Genomic DNA, 17853 nt, shown 5'->3' on the forward strand with positions numbered 1-17853 from the left:
ACAAAATAAAATAAGATAATATATTGCGGAATAACACGTCTTTAAGTATGACAAAATATGTAAGGGCGTAAAGAGTATAATGATATAAATAAAAAGGGGTTTAGAAAGGTAAATAAACGGTGGTTGAGCATAGAAAGGTAATGGTCAAATAAATAAAAGAAACACGAATGTTTATGAAAAAACAGTGGATTGTTCTCGGGGTTCAACAATATTGAATCAATTATGTTAAATATTCTTTACAAAACTTAATAATTTATCTTAATGATTTATTACGCAATAAATTGTTTGTGATTTGAAATCATGAATTAAACTTGTACTTACCTCGTATCCCATGTAACGTAATGATATTTTAAACAATCCAATGTTGATTGTGAATTCACATTATATTTCACACGCTGTACACTATGCGCTGTATAATCAATATGACTGTTTAGAAAAACGATTTAATTTTAAATAATACAAGATCGTTACACAATATCAATGACTGACTTTTTATGTAAAAGATTATAGGGTCAAGTGGGGTAAATGGAAATGAAATTTACATGTTTTACAACTTTTATTAGATTCATGTAGTAATAATTTTTTTTAATTTTGGTTTAGATAAAAACTATTTAACTATATTCAATATGTGTTTAACATTTCAATCAAACGTTAAAATAGTTGATTATTTTAAGAGAAAAAAATAATATAAAATTGCATAAAAAATTTACATTTGCCCCATACTTCTGGGGTAAATGAAAATAACTATTTCCAACAGCAAGTGTTATATTGAACAAACATAATGGGCAAATGAAATTGTTCTGTTACAGCTATCATTATATTACTTCATGTATTCGATACCTACAAATTTCCATTTGTCCCAAATAGTATATTGTGTATGGGGTAAATGAAAATTAAAGTATAGTTGATAATGTTATAAGCCTGGGGCAAATGAAAATTTGTTTGAATTACATAAATTACAATTAAATTAGTGAAATAATTAGGTAATCTTTATTATTTTAATATAATTTAGTACAGTTTAATGCTTACTTACTATTTCATAAACTTTCAAAATATATTAACAGTCTTTTGTTTTCATATAATAGTGATAATAATAATTTAACATAAAAAATAACAATGTAAAGTAAATATTATAAACAAAATAACAAACTAAAAGCATTTTTAGTTTTAAAATATACCGCATAAATTAATGTATGAATAAGTAGGTAACATAGTGCCTAAACTAATTAATTTTCATCAACATTTATGTATCCAGCAAATGTGTAAATCGTTTTTCTGTTCTTCTTATGTTCAGTTGGTATTGGTAATATTGCAAGAATCATCTCTACTGTAATATCTGACAAGTCATTTTCAACAATATAAAAATCAGTTCCAATTTCATTATTTTTTTTTAATCCTCGGACTAAAATATCCCCATCATCTTTATCTACACGTTTAACTAAACATACATACTTAAAATGTTGTTTCTTACGGTTCCCTCCAATAAAATCTATTAAAATAAATACTCCAGGTTTTATTTGAGACCAAATTGGTGTATTGTATAAAACTTCTTCAATACTTAAATCTAATGAATTGTCATTACAATCATCTTCTAATGAATGATAAACTACATCATCAATATTATCAATTGATTGTTCCAACACAATATTTTGTACATCTTTAATAGCTTTCTTAGGTCACCCAAGTTTACTAGGATATTTGATTAGCTTTTTGTTTGAGGTTGCTTCCTCCAATTATTTTAACACATTTTTATTTGTAAAACTTCACCATACTTTGTTACTCTAAGACGAGGAACTCGGTCTTTTGTAACACAAATTGTATTGTTAGTTTTATATTGTATTAATTGTATTGAAAAAATAGACATTATATCTTTTGGGCTTACTGAGATATTATTACTTGATGTTGGAAAAATTTAGTCTATAAAAGTGTTTGACGTTGAAGGTTCTAATGAAATTTGATTTTCTACAACTGTTAATATGTTTTTTTGATATAATTACGTATTCTGAAGTTGAAAAAAAAATGATAAAGATCGTAATATTTCAAATTATATTTGTTATTAATATTTCCATTTACCCCAAAACCAAATTTCCATTTACCCCAATTGATTTTTATTTTGTATTTTACAAAAAAAATATAATTCCATAGAAAAAGTGATATTAAACTAGTTTTAGGGCCGTATAGTAAATAAGTAAATATGAAATGACAATTTAGTTCAAACTGTACTGTTCTACTTATATTTTTGATGAAGATACCCTTCTCAAAAGCCGTTGAGCAGAAAATATAATCTAAAATAATCATAAACACTTTTTCGAGTGATAACAATTTATACATATCCTCAAATTTTCCCTATTTTTATCATTGCACACTATTATACCTTATGTGTACTATGGTTATAATGATACCGAATTCTATAATCACTAATAATTTATTTTAAATAATATTTTTTTCCTTTTGCCCCAATTTCCATTTACCCCACTTGACCCTATTCACTTTGTATTTTTGTTATAAATATAATTATATAATGTACCCTTATTTCATTATGTTGAATAAGTATACTTTTGAAACAGTACAGAGTGATTTTTTTATCATAACCCACTCAATTACTTACAGAATAATAATAATTAAAAAATTTTTTTTTTATTATTATCTTTAGTTACACATTATTCTTGAATTATTAACTATGTAATACTTTTTAAGTTCATCCCTTATGGCTTGTAAGGATGTTAACTTTGTTTTTTTAAATGGGAACACATATTTTGAATTTAATAAAATGTTTGAGTTTTTAATTTAATAGTAATGGCATTTGAATTTTTAATATAACGTTATTCGTTTATTAGATAAAAACATTTCAAATTTTTGAGTTAATATACAGGTTTAATACACAAGGGATTACAAATATAGGTAGCTAATTGGTTTTTTATGAAATTGCTGTCACAGTCACAGATTGTTTATTATAAATCATGACTATCAATAGATATACTTTTTGTATTGTAAATTAATGTATTTATAAACTCACAACAATGTACCTTACTACCATTGATGATAACAATGCTGTGTACCTGCTAATACCGATATCATATAAAACCAATTAGCTACCTATATTTGTAATCCCTTGTGTATTATACCTGTATATTAATTAAAAAATTTGAAACTTTAAATTTTTATATCTAATAAACAAATAAAGTTATACTAAAAATTCAAATGCCATTTATTATTAAATTAAAAACTCAAACATTTTATTAAATTCAAAATATGTGTTCCCATTTAAAAAAACAAAGTTAACATCCTTACAAGCCATAAGGGATGAACTTAAAAAGTATTACATAGTTAATAATTCAAGAATAATATGTAACTAAAGATAATAAAAAAAAAAAAATGTTTATTTTATTATTATTCTGTGAGTAATTGAGTGGGTTATGATAAAAAAATCACTCTGTATATTTTATTGAGAGATCGACATCAATATTTTTTAAATTTTTCTCTGGCCTGGCCAAAACAAGATTCAAAAATATTTATATCTATGTAAAAGATTTATGAAGGCGGTATTGTGGTGGCCCAATGTATTCCATCGCTAACGCCTTGAAAGCATGCGGCACAATAATCACCAAGTCAAAAATTAAACACTAAAAGTATATTCGTAGGTTTCTTTGTGCTGCTTACCTGCACGATGTTCGTTAAAACAATGACATTAAGCTCAATGACTAGCTACCCAATACATATAGGCTTACAAATATATTATAACCTAATATACCTAACTTAAAAATAATCTTTAATTGCTTGGTGGATAATTACAAAAGTAAAATATTTTTATTTATATATTATATAATTTTTATAATTAATTCTTTTCAAATTATTATTGATTTTTATTTTTAATGTGTTAAAAATAATAATTTTAACCTACTTTTTTTCGTCCTTTAAGTGAAAGTTTATAATAAAAAAAAAATGAATTTATTATATATTAATGAACTTGCAAGTTTCAAATTGATATAATTAAATAGAATAAAAAGGTATTGTTAAGATTAATATGCAGTCAGAAAGTTTTATAATTACTATTTATTATAAATTTATCAGAAAAGCTCTATTTTTTTTTGCATTTTTATCGTAATAGATCACTTAAATATAAATCATAGTAATCATTTATAATTAACTTTTGGTGTTTTAAAAGATTTTACAATTATAATATACAGAACTCAATTAATTTTAATGATTTACTTTAACTAAAAAACCAATAAAAAAAATTGTTAAAAATATCTACTAAATTGAGCATATTATAAATTATAATACGCAAATATTATAATTTATAATATTTGATTGTAATTGTAAAAATCGATTGTTAAATTTAGATAAAACTAAAAATCATTTTTTTTTTTTTTAGATTTGTGTTTTATATAGCAACATGTTACCAAAAACTTTGGAATATTATAGATTGTTAGTAACACACATAAATAGATTAATAAATTACAAAGTAAAATTATTTACTTTTGCAGTTGAATACTTTTATCATATCAAATCTAATTCGACAATATATATATATTAAAAATATTAGAAATTAATCATTTTAATTGTTTGTATGGATAATGCTGTTAAAGGTACTTTTTATTTGATTAAGGGATTTTTTTTCAATTTTTGAGGGTAATATCTTCAACTAAATACGAATTGTAATAATTTGGCATATCGTTGAAAAAAGTAGGTTAATTGAGGGTAATTAAGGTCGAATACTCTATAATACGCCTGATGCCATAGAAGATCCCAATGGTCACTTTGCTTTTTGGCTAACTACCCCGTGAGAAGTTAACAATCCAACCGTATTATTGCTGGATTAATGGGCCTTATTTGCTGTTAGGAAGCAGTTATACCGAAGTTCTAACTAACCAAGTCATGATCGTTTGTGTTACCACCACCTCTGAGGTAACTAAGACTTGCATGGTTATTAAACGCGTGATCCTTGTAGATCCCCTAGGGATGCTTAGAAGTTTATTTTTTTTTGGTTCAAGATATTATTTCAAATTTCAAGTTTTATATCTTCAATCAAATATAATTCTAGATCTTTAGATTAATTTATCAATAAAATTAATACATTAGAAGCCAAGCAAACATGAAGCTACAGACACAAAAAAAAAAAAAGAAAAACATGTTATTTTTGTTTCCTATATAAACATATACATATACAGAGTATTCAGTAAGTAAGGTAATGGGTCAAATGTTATAAACAATGAAAATTATAGAAACCCGTTTCCTTACTTGTTAAATACTCTATATAGTAAAATAAATACTCTGAGCATCGCATCGAAACTTAAAATTGGTGTGTGGAGACTGCAAAACAGAAATAATTAAATAAAGGTTATAATACAGTCGTTTATAAACTAAACCAAATCTAAATATCTCTCTTTTTTTAGTTAAATGAGAGAGTTGATAGAAGTTCGACGTCACTTATTATGACATTTCTCTGATGTTATGATAGTATTTTAGGTTATACATAGACAATTAAAAAAAAATTATTTATTTGTGTTCAAAGTTATTTTTGATGTTGAGGAAGGGAAACTTTATATTTTACATACAAACGCAAACGTTTTATTTTTAATTTAAGAAACCTTGTTACTTAACTTTCAGTATTAATTAGCAACTTGGTACCTATTTACTTTTCTCAGAAAATCTATCGCGTTACCTGACTTGTGGCTTTTTGTCATAAAAGCGTTCTGCGTGTCTACGTAGCGTCTCAGTTCGTATAGATATAATCGACCCCTTGACCCAATTTCGGGTGCATTATCGAAACAAAAGTCGACCTTCGAAATGAAACGTCGCGACCACCGTTTTATATATTGTACAATTCACAAATAATGTGAAACCCTTTAAAACGTTTGGTCGTCAACCTTGCAAGACAGTCGTTGGTGATGTCCAGGTAAGCTTATGTATAAATTAATTTAGTAAATAATTTCTTGTTTCAATTTTTAATCATATATTTTTGCCTTGCAACCTGAACAAATTATTTCTTAAAACACAATAAGGCTTGTGAATTAGATTTACTTAAATCATATAAATTCTTAACGGCTTATATGTATTGATAAACATGGATTTAAATTTGAATATTTTAAATTAGAACACGCGTTATAACATTATAAAAACGGCTAAAAAAATATTACAACAAAAATTTAACTATTTTCTTAATTGTGAATTAGAATATAGAATTAAATATATATATGTAAAGTATATCAGTGGCTGGGTTACATCAGGTTTTAAGTTACCTTAAAGAAACCTTAACTAACTTAAAAATAAATATAAACGTCAAAATAAAACATTTTAATTTCAGTGTCTTGTAACCTTAAATTTTTAACGCATGCTACTCAATTTCTATAATAATAATGTTTTTTTGTTAATTACGTATGCATCTTCATTATTTGTAATAAAATAATTTTTATATTCATACCCTATATGAAATATAGATGTCAACATACATATTTAACTAGCTTATAAAATATAGAAAATTATATAATTAAAAAAATGACTGTGAAATAATAACTTTTGATTCAGTATTTTAGATGTTGTTAACAATTTAAAGTAATGTCTGGTGATGAGGAGTGTATAATGCTATTTATATCACTTTATATTTCTTGTTTTCACGCCTCCACTTGCGTAGTTATAAAATTGTTAATAACTTCTGAAATATTGTTACAAAAGATGTTATAGACCAGCTAATGAAAAAATAAAATTGACATTTTTATAAGGTATAAGAAATAAATGTAAAAGTATTTTGAACAGATAATTGGAAATGTATATGTCATTAACAAAATCCAAAAAAAAATTATTAATTTAAGAAAAATCACATAATATATAATACTCTTCATTTACGAATCTAATGTCATCAACTATTGGAACTTGATAGAAACATGTTAGTTTTCAGTTTACGGAAAGAATTTAAAAAATGATAAAGTAGAAAAACCTAGATAATATTTTTGGAAAATGTATATTATTATTCTTTGTCTGAATATAAAGCTTTTAAAATATTAGTCTACATCGGTGCCTAGAAATTAATAAATACTTTATGGAAACCTCTTTTTTAAATCTGTATATCGGAGAGCACGCGAGTATAATTAAAACAAATATCAGACAATATTATTGGCAAAAGTTTAAATAAATTGTGTTGTAGTAAAAATTTTTCTATAATATAGTCGTATTATGATTTATTATAAAAATGATAATTTATTATACTAAATTATCAATTATTTTAAATCCATTTAAAACAATTTAACTACACAATTTTATAATATTATTACTTTACTATTATTATGCAGTGGTTTTTAATGTTATATTCAAATACTTCAATACTGTTACTTATTCTTTTTAACTGAATAGAATTTAAAAATTCAAATAATAAAGTTCTATGGAAATATATATTTATTAATAATTAAGTGTCAGTTCTCTATTATATTAAATTTATGTATCTTCCATTTTCAAAATTAAGTATTAGTAACTTAATAAAAATTAATTTTTGTATTAGATGTCTATAGTATCCACTATTTAATGTGACTATTTATCTATGAATTCTATTTTAATTGCTTCAAATTTCGTTTTCAAGATTTACAAAATTTACCTAACGTGAATATTTATTTTGGAACGTCATTTAATAAAGTAGTATTATTTTGTTTAAGAATAGTGGAAAATTCTCTTTGAAGAGTTCGCATTTATTACAAATTAGAGGTTTCCTTTCAAGTATATTTCTAACATTGACTATGATAAATTATTAACTCAGCTTTAATGTTTGGGTTCAAGTAACGAGCTTGTTGTTTCTTATGAGCTTTAAGGTGAAACACAAAAGTCATTTGTAATGTATTTTTTTTTTTAAATTATTTACACTTGTCATACCTGAATAGATTAATCAATGATTTATTTTACTGTAACACTTACTTTCATTGTGTTTTAATTTATCACGAAAACACTTTTGGAAGTTATATACCTATTTTTAAAAGTTCAACACGAAATAGCTTTGTCTGTCCTTGTTGATTTGTATATAAAAGGTGAACATTTTATCAGTTCACCAACAAAAGTCTTTTTTGCCATACACACAACGATACCAAGGACAAAGTAAGTATAATAAAAATAAACTTCATGAGAAGCATAAACTTTCAAACTATTTCAATTACATTTTATATGCATAGACAATAAATTTGTCTTAACATCTGAACTGTTTTGATTTCATTTAAAATCTATGATTTGGTCAGTTAATAGAATTAAGAGTTTCTTACAAAGTAAAAACCTTTTTTATATTTTTTTGAAAAAAAAAAAAAAATTACATATTGATTAAACAAATAATTTTTTATAATTAGGCAAACTTATAAATCAAATGTAAGCCTTCAATAAAAGTTTTAATCTGAAACCAGTACTTTTCGAATCGTGACCTAATTAAGGGCCGTGCGTATAAACTTTTGTAGCTAGCCGTGAAAAGTCTTATTTTCATATTGTTTATTTTTAATAAAACAATATTATTCATGTGCATTGAAATAAAACGAGTAATTTAATATCATTATCATCTCATGTGCAGTTATATTAACAATCCAAGTATTGATTAAAAAAAATTCTTGAATATTTTTCTATTTTTCTCATAATGAAAAAAATGTATTTTAAGTAATTGGTATTTACGGTGTGTAGCCAGACAATTTATCGCGCGATGACATGATACAAGTACATTTAGTTAAAGTTGTTAAATACATATTAAGATAACGAAAAACGTATTTTACAATATTCATTGTAATTTTAACATATATCTTTGTATGTTATTTCTTACTTATGCATACGAAATCGATGATGGATTTGAAATTTTATTAATCTGTATTTATAGGTTATATTGTCTCTCATTATCTAGTTAAATATTGAATAGCACTCGTTTTAACGTAAATTGTTGTATATAAAATCAATAGGTACAAAATAATAACTTTACTTTTCGATGAGACAAAAAAATAAAAATAAAATTATAGGCGCACACTCAGAGGTAACAAAGAATGCTTTTTGTATATCTTGTTCCTAAAATTTTCCAAGTTATATTAATTTTATTAACTGGAATTTGATTGTGTTAGTTCCATCTTGAAACTCGCGTGTTGTTTATTTTGCTCATACGGTACTTAAAAATAGCGATTTGGCAAAAATTAAAGATTATCAAAAATAAATTTCGTATTTTAGCCCCAATAAGAAATTCTAAGTTATACACTCGGAATAGCATAATTGAATAATTTACTAATCTTTTTCAAATAAAAACTGGGCTGTGTGTTGTTGTACATTTAAGATTAAACAAAATTAGAAGTACAGCTAATTTTTATTGTTCAATAAATGTAAATTTTACGCATATTTATGTTTGAGTGATGTCTACTTAATGATATGATCAATAAAACGCAATAAAACACCGTCAATAATTAACTAAAATAAACATTTAGGTTCCGTAAGAGTAAGAAACAGCGTCAAGAACGACCCGTGTCAAATTCGCACCCACAACAGTCATCGGGTGGTCGTCTATGTCATTGGTACGATCATAAACGTTGTCCGCCATTCGTAACTGTCGATCAGCTACACAAATATCGGCGTAAAGGACTTGGGTTCGATCAACTGCCGCTAGCACCTCCATTTGGACAGTCGGACAGTCCCGTCGCGTTTGATACTGAATATAGGTTTCGTTTCGAGGTACCATATAAAACACCGGAGGAAATGAGCGTGAATAGGCGACATGCTGCGGTGCCCAAAGATGAACTACAGATGGAGGGTGACGCGGAATTTAGTGCCGAATATTCAGAGAATTTTAAAAACTCGCCTAGGGAAAGGCAAATAGCCGAAAGACATGGTAGTCACATAGGGCCATTCACGTGTCCCGATTGTCCATCTGTTTTAACTTCCGAACAACACGACCAATATGTGGCTTATGCAGAGGGTCGACGTGCCAGCAATGCTCGACCATCAACCGGACTCCGAATGGAGGGAAATATGGAATTAGATACGGAGCTACGACATAATTACGTGCCACATCCCGATGGCCATCCAGCAGAGAACTTACGTCCAAGCACTGGATTGAAGTTAGAAGATGGTACTATGAAGGTGGAGTCGGAACAAGCAGCCAACTACAAAGGATATCCTACAACACCTCACCCGTCTACTGAAGTCCAGCCAGGTATATATTTTCAATTAAGTAAAAAAGAAATAATAATAATAAGCAGAAAAGATAAATAATTTATTTAATATTTTGAAATTCGATAAATAAAAAAATTTTTGTTAGTATTAAACAAAGATTTTTTATAAATTTTAAAAATTAAAGGCATTCAATTCGTTCGATAAGTTATATCAAACTCAAAAATTGATATATTTTTGCATTTAAGCTAAACCTAATTGAATTTCTATTCTTATGCCTTCAATTTTTAATATTTTATTTTAAAAAGAATATTTATTTAATAAAACTACTATACTTTTTACTATAATTATTGCGCAATGCTTAATTGTAAAAGACGAATTGCACTTAGTAAGTTGATATAAAACTATCGAGAAGGGTGTAAACTTTTCTTTCGGTTAAATCTAGTAAAACATGAACTATTCATTACACTATTTTTCAATTAAATTTCCAATTGAAGTTTATCCTTTAAATATAATCTGCAATTAAATCTATTTAGTGAGTGTCAATCTTTAATTAATTTTGGTTTAATAGTTATAAATAGGCACGTAATTAAAAATTTCAACAGTAAATAATTTTTAGTACAATTTTTTACATATTTAGTTATTTATTTATCTAGACAAAAGTAAACAATATGTAATAGACCATAAAATATGTTATATAAATAACAGCTAAAATGTTGAGATTTTCACTAAATAATACTTGCTTATCAACAGCATCGAGTATAGATGACGTCCATTTTCAATGGTATAACGAAGCTGTAAGTAGAGAAATCATTAGCATAGCTAATGAAATTGCAGCTCCTCCAAAATTCACGTGTCAACCTAATTATTTACTAAGAAATTTAATTTTAAATAGATTTTGAGCAAAACAGATCATTAGAAATCATTTTTATTTTAAAATAACAGAAAAATTATCTTCTTTCTGAAAAAATTTCTGGCTGCGATATTTAGAGAATCGTAAAGCCTACCTACTATGACGCCTAATACCACTTACTATTGTCATATATTGATGCATAAATTGTATTATGTAACCTTACTGCTGCAAAGATCACAATCAGGCCATCAGCGTGGTACGACCAAAAAATTCATGTTGTACTTTTCAACCCATGGGAAGTCTGCCCGACAATAGCATCAAGGAAATGATTTATGTCAGAGACAGTGGCATGTTACTTCAATCTGCTCGTCCTGTATCAATCTACAGTCCACCAAGATTTGAGTAATTGATACACGCTTAAGTTATAATGTTTTGGCGAGAATAGCTTGGCTTTTAGCGGATGCGGTATGCTTAGAGGCTTATGGCTGACTTATTTAATATGCATAAATGTTAGAAGCGATAAGTTTTCCTATCAATTTTCCTCATTGCCGACTTAAATAATAATTTAAAGCTTAACGATTTACATTTAAAAAAAAATGTATGTATATTTGTTCCAGTTAAGAAGTGATTAGTTTTGATAAAAATGTATTCAATAAAATTGTAGTATATCAATATTTTTTACAATAAATAATGATACAAAATATTTCAATGCGCAAACTTAATTTTCAAAATTTAAATAAATCGTGATAAATATAATATATAAATTTAATTTTAATTTAAATCGATTAATAATTAGTGACGTATTTAGAGATAAGCTTAGCAGACTAGAGCATAGGGGGGAGTCATTTCTCATCTAAAACAAATCAACTAAGGTAGTAATTTAGGTAAAAGTACCAGAATAGTTTGATTTAAGGGAACTATAATCTTAAAAACACAAATTTCAATATTAAAATTATAATTAATGTTGTAAACTTGTTTGAGAAAATTAGTGTTATTATAAAGAGTTAAATTTAACATAAAAATTATGTTAAAAAAACTCAATTTTGTAATAACTCATATAGGCTTTATTAGTTTGCCGATTTTAAAATTAAGTTTTAATACTTTAGGTCGTATAACTTTTTTGAATATAAAATGAATAATTGAAAATATAAATGTCTTTTGGGGTGAGATGTATTCAAAAGTTTCCATAAAAACTGTTAATTATAAAATAATTGTTTATTTATATATTATGCATATTATTGTTTTTTGTTTTAAAGTTTTTCTGTTATACACTTAAAACTTTTACTGTCTCCAAACTTTCTGAGTTGTTGTAGAAAATTGTACAAAATCAGTTCATTTCTATAATGATTATTATTATTTTTAACACAATACTAAATAAATTTCTAATCAAACAGCATACACTTAAAAAAATACCCGAATTTTCACTTACAGGTTATAGGTATATCATAAACTGAAACTGGTCGAACTTCACGCCAAGAATTTCAGGAATTATTAAAATTTAAAATAATGAGGCGAGGTGTGGGTGTTGCTATTTTTATCGCTAGTCGTTTCTTCGCCTTATTCCATAAGTTGTTATCGACCAGTTATTTTCTTAAAATTATTTTCTATTTTATAAGAACTATAAGCTTATAAATCAAGAAATATATGTAACTAAAAGAAATCAATTGTTTTTTTAAAATTTTGTATTTATTTTGTGAGTAATTGATGAGTGGTGTATGATAATCCTATTATACCGTATATGTATTGGAAGTTTTTAACGTGTACTATGGTAAGGGGAAATTTAGATAAGTATTAATAAAAATTTTTTATTTGTGTACAAATTTACAATACTTTATGTAAAAATTACTCTACTTGTGTGTAGTTAACGTGTATATTAATAATATTACACTGGATAATGGAAATTTTTGAATTATTACTTACAGTGTATATATTTATGGTAATTTATTAAAATGTCAATAAATATTAGAACTAGGGAGTAACTGAAAACACTATAGAGCTTATGAACCTCATAACTGAAAAAAAACATTTGATAAAAATAATCAAGCAAGTAAAGTATATTGAAAAACGATTTACATTTTTAAGTAAAAAATTTTCTAAGGCGATCTATTTTTCATAAAGATTTTGAAATTGACATGCAAAATAGCAGCAATTAGCTTGAATGGTAGAATGTGCGAATGCAAATTTGACTTGCTAATTGTTTTACTCATATTTTTCTTAAAATTAATGGTTTTCTTTTCAGACGCTCCCTTCCTGTTACCTTAAAAAAGCCGGTATATCGTTTGGAAGTAGTTGACTGCAGTAGAGATGGAGGTGGTATGTTGAAAAAAGATGCGACAAATTTATCGAAAACGTTTCCAATAGCTCTTTCTCCAGTAGAAGAAGCATTTGTAGTACTCGAAAGACCGACAGGATCTATAGGAACTGGTGGAAATCGTTGGGTAAAACGGAGACAACGGAAAATGAGGACTGTACGATTTTTCGATGAACAACGACCAGTTTTCGCTGAAGGAAAAACTGTACAATAATTACAAGCCACCTCCAAAAATTGCTAATTAAATGAAACAGAGATGTACTTAAGGGAGTGCTCGAGAAGGGAAAAAGTAAATTTTAGACATTTTCATGACTGAACTAAGAGAAGTAATATTCATGTCACAATACGTATAAACGAAGTAATACGCACAAATCTATAGCAAATATAATCATAGATAATTTGTTTTTAATGAAAAACTGTAAACGATAAAATATACTTATAAAATAAAATGTTTTAAATTATATCTATAGAATATTTCAATATTCACAGTTATACAGGATGATTCATTAAGTATAAGTCAATTATTTTCTTGAGAAATATCGAAAATGTTTAAATTTCTTAACGTTAAACATTGTTTCATTCAAAGAATTTTATATTTATATGCAGTTAAATAATTTTCTTTAATGGGAAACTTAATTTTAGTTTGATGATTTGATAGAAAAAATTGTTTAAATAATTTCGTTATTATAATATTTTTATTCTTCCTCTTTTATTGCTTATTAAGGTTTAGCGATTTTTTATTAATTTTCTTCTTAAAATTTACTATTTAGCATACAGTAGTTGTTATTACATCATAAAGTCATATAAACAAAATTTTTTTGACAAATCTTGTTATCGTATCTGTCAATTTTTTTTTTTTTTTACAACCGTTAGGTTGGTTAATACCATTGGTATATCCTGGGGAAATTTAAGTGCAGTGGTCTCTTTTTGCCTTCTACACTGGGGACATGGTACATTTTCGCCACCGTAGAAGCACACGCATGGTCACCCATCCGTTCACCTACGGCGGTAGGCGCGGCTTAACACTAGAGTTTTGTCAATAACTAGTGTGACCACCATGCCGATCATGTAAAAATAAATATAATTTAAATATTGTTTAAATTACAAAAATATATGGCCCATTGAAACAAATTATTTTTGCAGAGTATTTATGATTACTAATTTAATGAAGCATTTTTATATTAAATCCAAATTTTTAAACAATTTTAAAACCCAAACGATTGATCGAGTAAAAATAAAATACTATAAACTTAAGAAAAAACTAAGGGAACTTATACATTGAAAGTCTTTAAAAGGACTTCCATAATAATATAACAAATATTGAAACATTCATACTCAGTTTATAATTGATGAATTTTGATATGATTTTAAAAATTATTAATTTGTATAGATATATTAAAAAAAAATATAACTAATAATATTAATTATAAATTATAAAATTATTTATGTAATAATATAATTTTTTTCTATCAAAATATAATAAAACACCGTTCTATGGTAATACAACTAGTCGTAACTTTTTTATTCTAAGGATATGGATACATCGATTACGCAGATTAATTATGGTATTCAAGAGTAGAATTTTGAATAATACTCTGATTTTTTTTATTGTTTACCTTCTTTAGTATTCCCAGTCGGATTAAATCTAGAATCCAGAGTTCAATTTTTATCGAATCCACTAGTGAATTTTTTTATTAGTTATGACTCCGTGTTGTTGATGTTGGTCATTTTATTTCGATATATATACATAATTACTTTACGCCAAAACATTATTTATATTTTATAAAAAGAGAAACATAATTGAATTTTCGTGCGTGTGATGTAGCACAATTCAAGTAAAAGATTTGAAATTAATATTATTTCATAGTTAATGATCGTCATTCGTCAATTTTATGCAAGCAGTTAAAAAAAGTAAGTAATTTTGAATTAACCTAATTATTTAGAATTAATAATTTAAGTAAAGAACAATAAATCAATCGATAAATTTAAAACACAAATCATTTAATTTAATTATTTATAATTATATATTGTTGGTCATATAATATGACTGGGTGTCAGAGGGGAGGTCTCCGCCATTCAAAGAATACCTCAGTATTCCCATTAAAGTACATACTAGTTAATTCAATAAATGTTTCGAGAAGGTGTCAGATACCTTTGCAACTACAAGAATATCTCAGCGTATAATACGAATAAAATATGAACATTAATAATTTTTTTTTACATCTATATCATTATTGTTTTAAGCCTTCGATTCTACAAACTTCAATAAAACGTTGATTCTAATCAATTGACCAAAACCCCAAACATCCCAAGCTTCGTCAAATTATTCACAACATTTATCATCTTTTTTTCTATTATAACAGAGTTAATCAACATTATTATGTTGTATAATACCATAAAAACGACTTAAATGTACTAAGATATTTGAATTCTTTTTATTAAATTCAAAATATGTATAAATTATTTTAATTAATAAATATTAGACCAAAAACTTTGCGATACTTGTTGTTTGCACTTAATTCATTTATGTAATCATTTTTTTTTTTTTCATGTAATATATCGTATTTTACTTAATAATTATACATATTTATACGTATTAAATTGTTCATTATAAGCTATGCGTCTTAAAATAATAATCATGTTAAACCTCATTGGTAGTATAATATCACATAGACGACTTTAATTTTAAACAAGTTTATAACAATTTTTTTTTAGATTAGAGATTTATATTAATGATTTAATTAATTAAAACTTAATAGTTCAAAACATTTGTGACATAACTATATATAATAATAAACTATAAAACCAATAGAGTTAAGATTTAAATCAATTAATTTAAATAAACAAAATAATATAATAAAAATTACAATTCATGGAACAAAATGCATCTATTAAGTTTTATTAAACATAATAAATTATTTATAATTTAAACTATTTTTATCCCAATTTTATGTAAAAGAAAATTTAAACATAGATATACAGGGTGATTCATTAAGGATAAGACACTCATTTTCTTGGTAACTATTGAAAATTTTAAATTTCTATTAAGGAAAATATTGTTTAATTCAAAAAACTCTACAATAATATGTAGTGAAAACATCATTTTTTTCATCCCTTCAAGGTTAAAAAAAATATCTACTTGAATTTTCTTAAATGGGAACCCATATTTTGAATTCGTTATAATGATTTAAAAAAAAATACAAACAACTTTGTTTTTTTTTTCCGATCTATTGTTCGTCTGTAACAGCTTATTAAAAATAAATGATTTTGGATCTAATTTCTATTATTATTTTATTGTTTTGAATACAGGAGTCACTCATTTTGTATAGTATAACATAAACTAATTTATCATAATTCAGTTTATGACGTTATGCTACAACTTTCAATATGATCCGTCAACAAAAATATCTGAATTTACATTTATAACTACAATTACTTACAAATAGTAACGTGAAAAATGCTTCAGTGTATTAGAGTACCTGGGACCGTATCAAATGTAATTATTCAATTTTTTTAAATTCAAAAACCTTTTAAACTGAAGTTCTATATTGCTCTAAGTTGCAGTTGACCACGAGCTACCGATTAGCTTTTATTTTGTATGGTTCCTTAATTATTAAGTAATCTTTTACAACGTTTTATTGTAATTAATACGTGGAAATATATATTTAATTATTTTTTGTTGGGAGACACGTCTACTATCGATAGCGTTGGGCTAGACAGTGAATTCGTCAAAAATTAAAGAAATGTTTATCTTATACGATCAATTGGTTGTGCATGACACATCGAATAATACTCATTTGCACTAAAAAACACCAACCTTTATATGACCAACCGGTCATATTAAAACGTATATGACTATAAAATCATGAATAATTTATGTTATTAATTTTATCTATTTGTTAAATGTTTTTAAATTTATTATGTTACAAACTTTTTGGGTAAAAGAATTTATAGTCCACAAATAATCCCAATTGTTAATAATTTATTTTTGAATTTCACCTATTTTAAAAATGGAGATTAAACTCATCGTTTTGGCGTCTTTTATTAAACAAGTCACGCAAAAATGATTTTCTTTTTTCAGAGGTTACTTACATAAAGATAAATGAAGCTGGAATTATTATAGTAAAAAAACATCCGGTGATTTTATTAAAAGCGTTTCTAGAGCTACTTGGTTCTATAGAGTTAGCGTTCATTTGATCGAAAGTTGACGGAAATTGTTCGGTAAAGTTAAAATAACAAAAATGGACCTACAAAATTTTTTGATAAATATCGTCTGCTCTCATCGGACTTTGCGTAGAAATCATTCAATAAATATGCGCAAAACATTGTTAAATAACCGTTTTAATATGTCTCTCAAATTATACAACGAGTATTGATATAAATAACATTTTATGAATGTAAAAACATAATGTAAATATAACTTATAATATTAACCAATCAAATACAGCAAAAAATATTTCAAGAATATCACCAGAGATCGCTAAACCAGTTTTGCGGGCTATAAAAAGGCCATTTTCCCCCAATTTCGGGCGGTTCTCTTACGGTGGTTCTTTTACAAGGTGCTTCATTTACGGTGGTTATGTAC

At 25.8% G+C, this 17853-nt stretch overlaps 1 protein-coding gene across 1 annotated transcript; it reads left to right on the plus strand.

Annotated features, from left to right (window-relative positions):
- The first annotated feature begins 5797 nt into the window (after positions 1 to 5797).
- Positions 5798 to 13874, plus strand: LOC126908305 (uncharacterized). The gene is made up of 4 exons (XM_050690227.1): positions 5798 to 5899; positions 9423 to 10147; positions 11191 to 11359; positions 13197 to 13874. The coding sequence occupies exons 1-4, from the start codon at positions 5892 to 5894 to the stop codon at positions 13480 to 13482; spliced, it is 1188 nt and encodes a 395-aa protein (XP_050546184.1). The 5' UTR covers positions 5798 to 5891; the 3' UTR covers positions 13483 to 13874.
- The last annotated feature ends 3979 nt before the right edge of the window (positions 13875 to 17853 follow it).

Source organism: Daktulosphaira vitifoliae, unplaced genomic scaffold (genome assembly GCF_025091365.1).
Source record: "Daktulosphaira vitifoliae isolate Bord-2020 unplaced genomic scaffold, ASM2509136v1 Scaffold_5, whole genome shotgun sequence".
NCBI classification, from domain to species: domain Eukaryota; kingdom Metazoa; phylum Arthropoda; class Insecta; order Hemiptera; family Phylloxeridae; genus Daktulosphaira; species Daktulosphaira vitifoliae.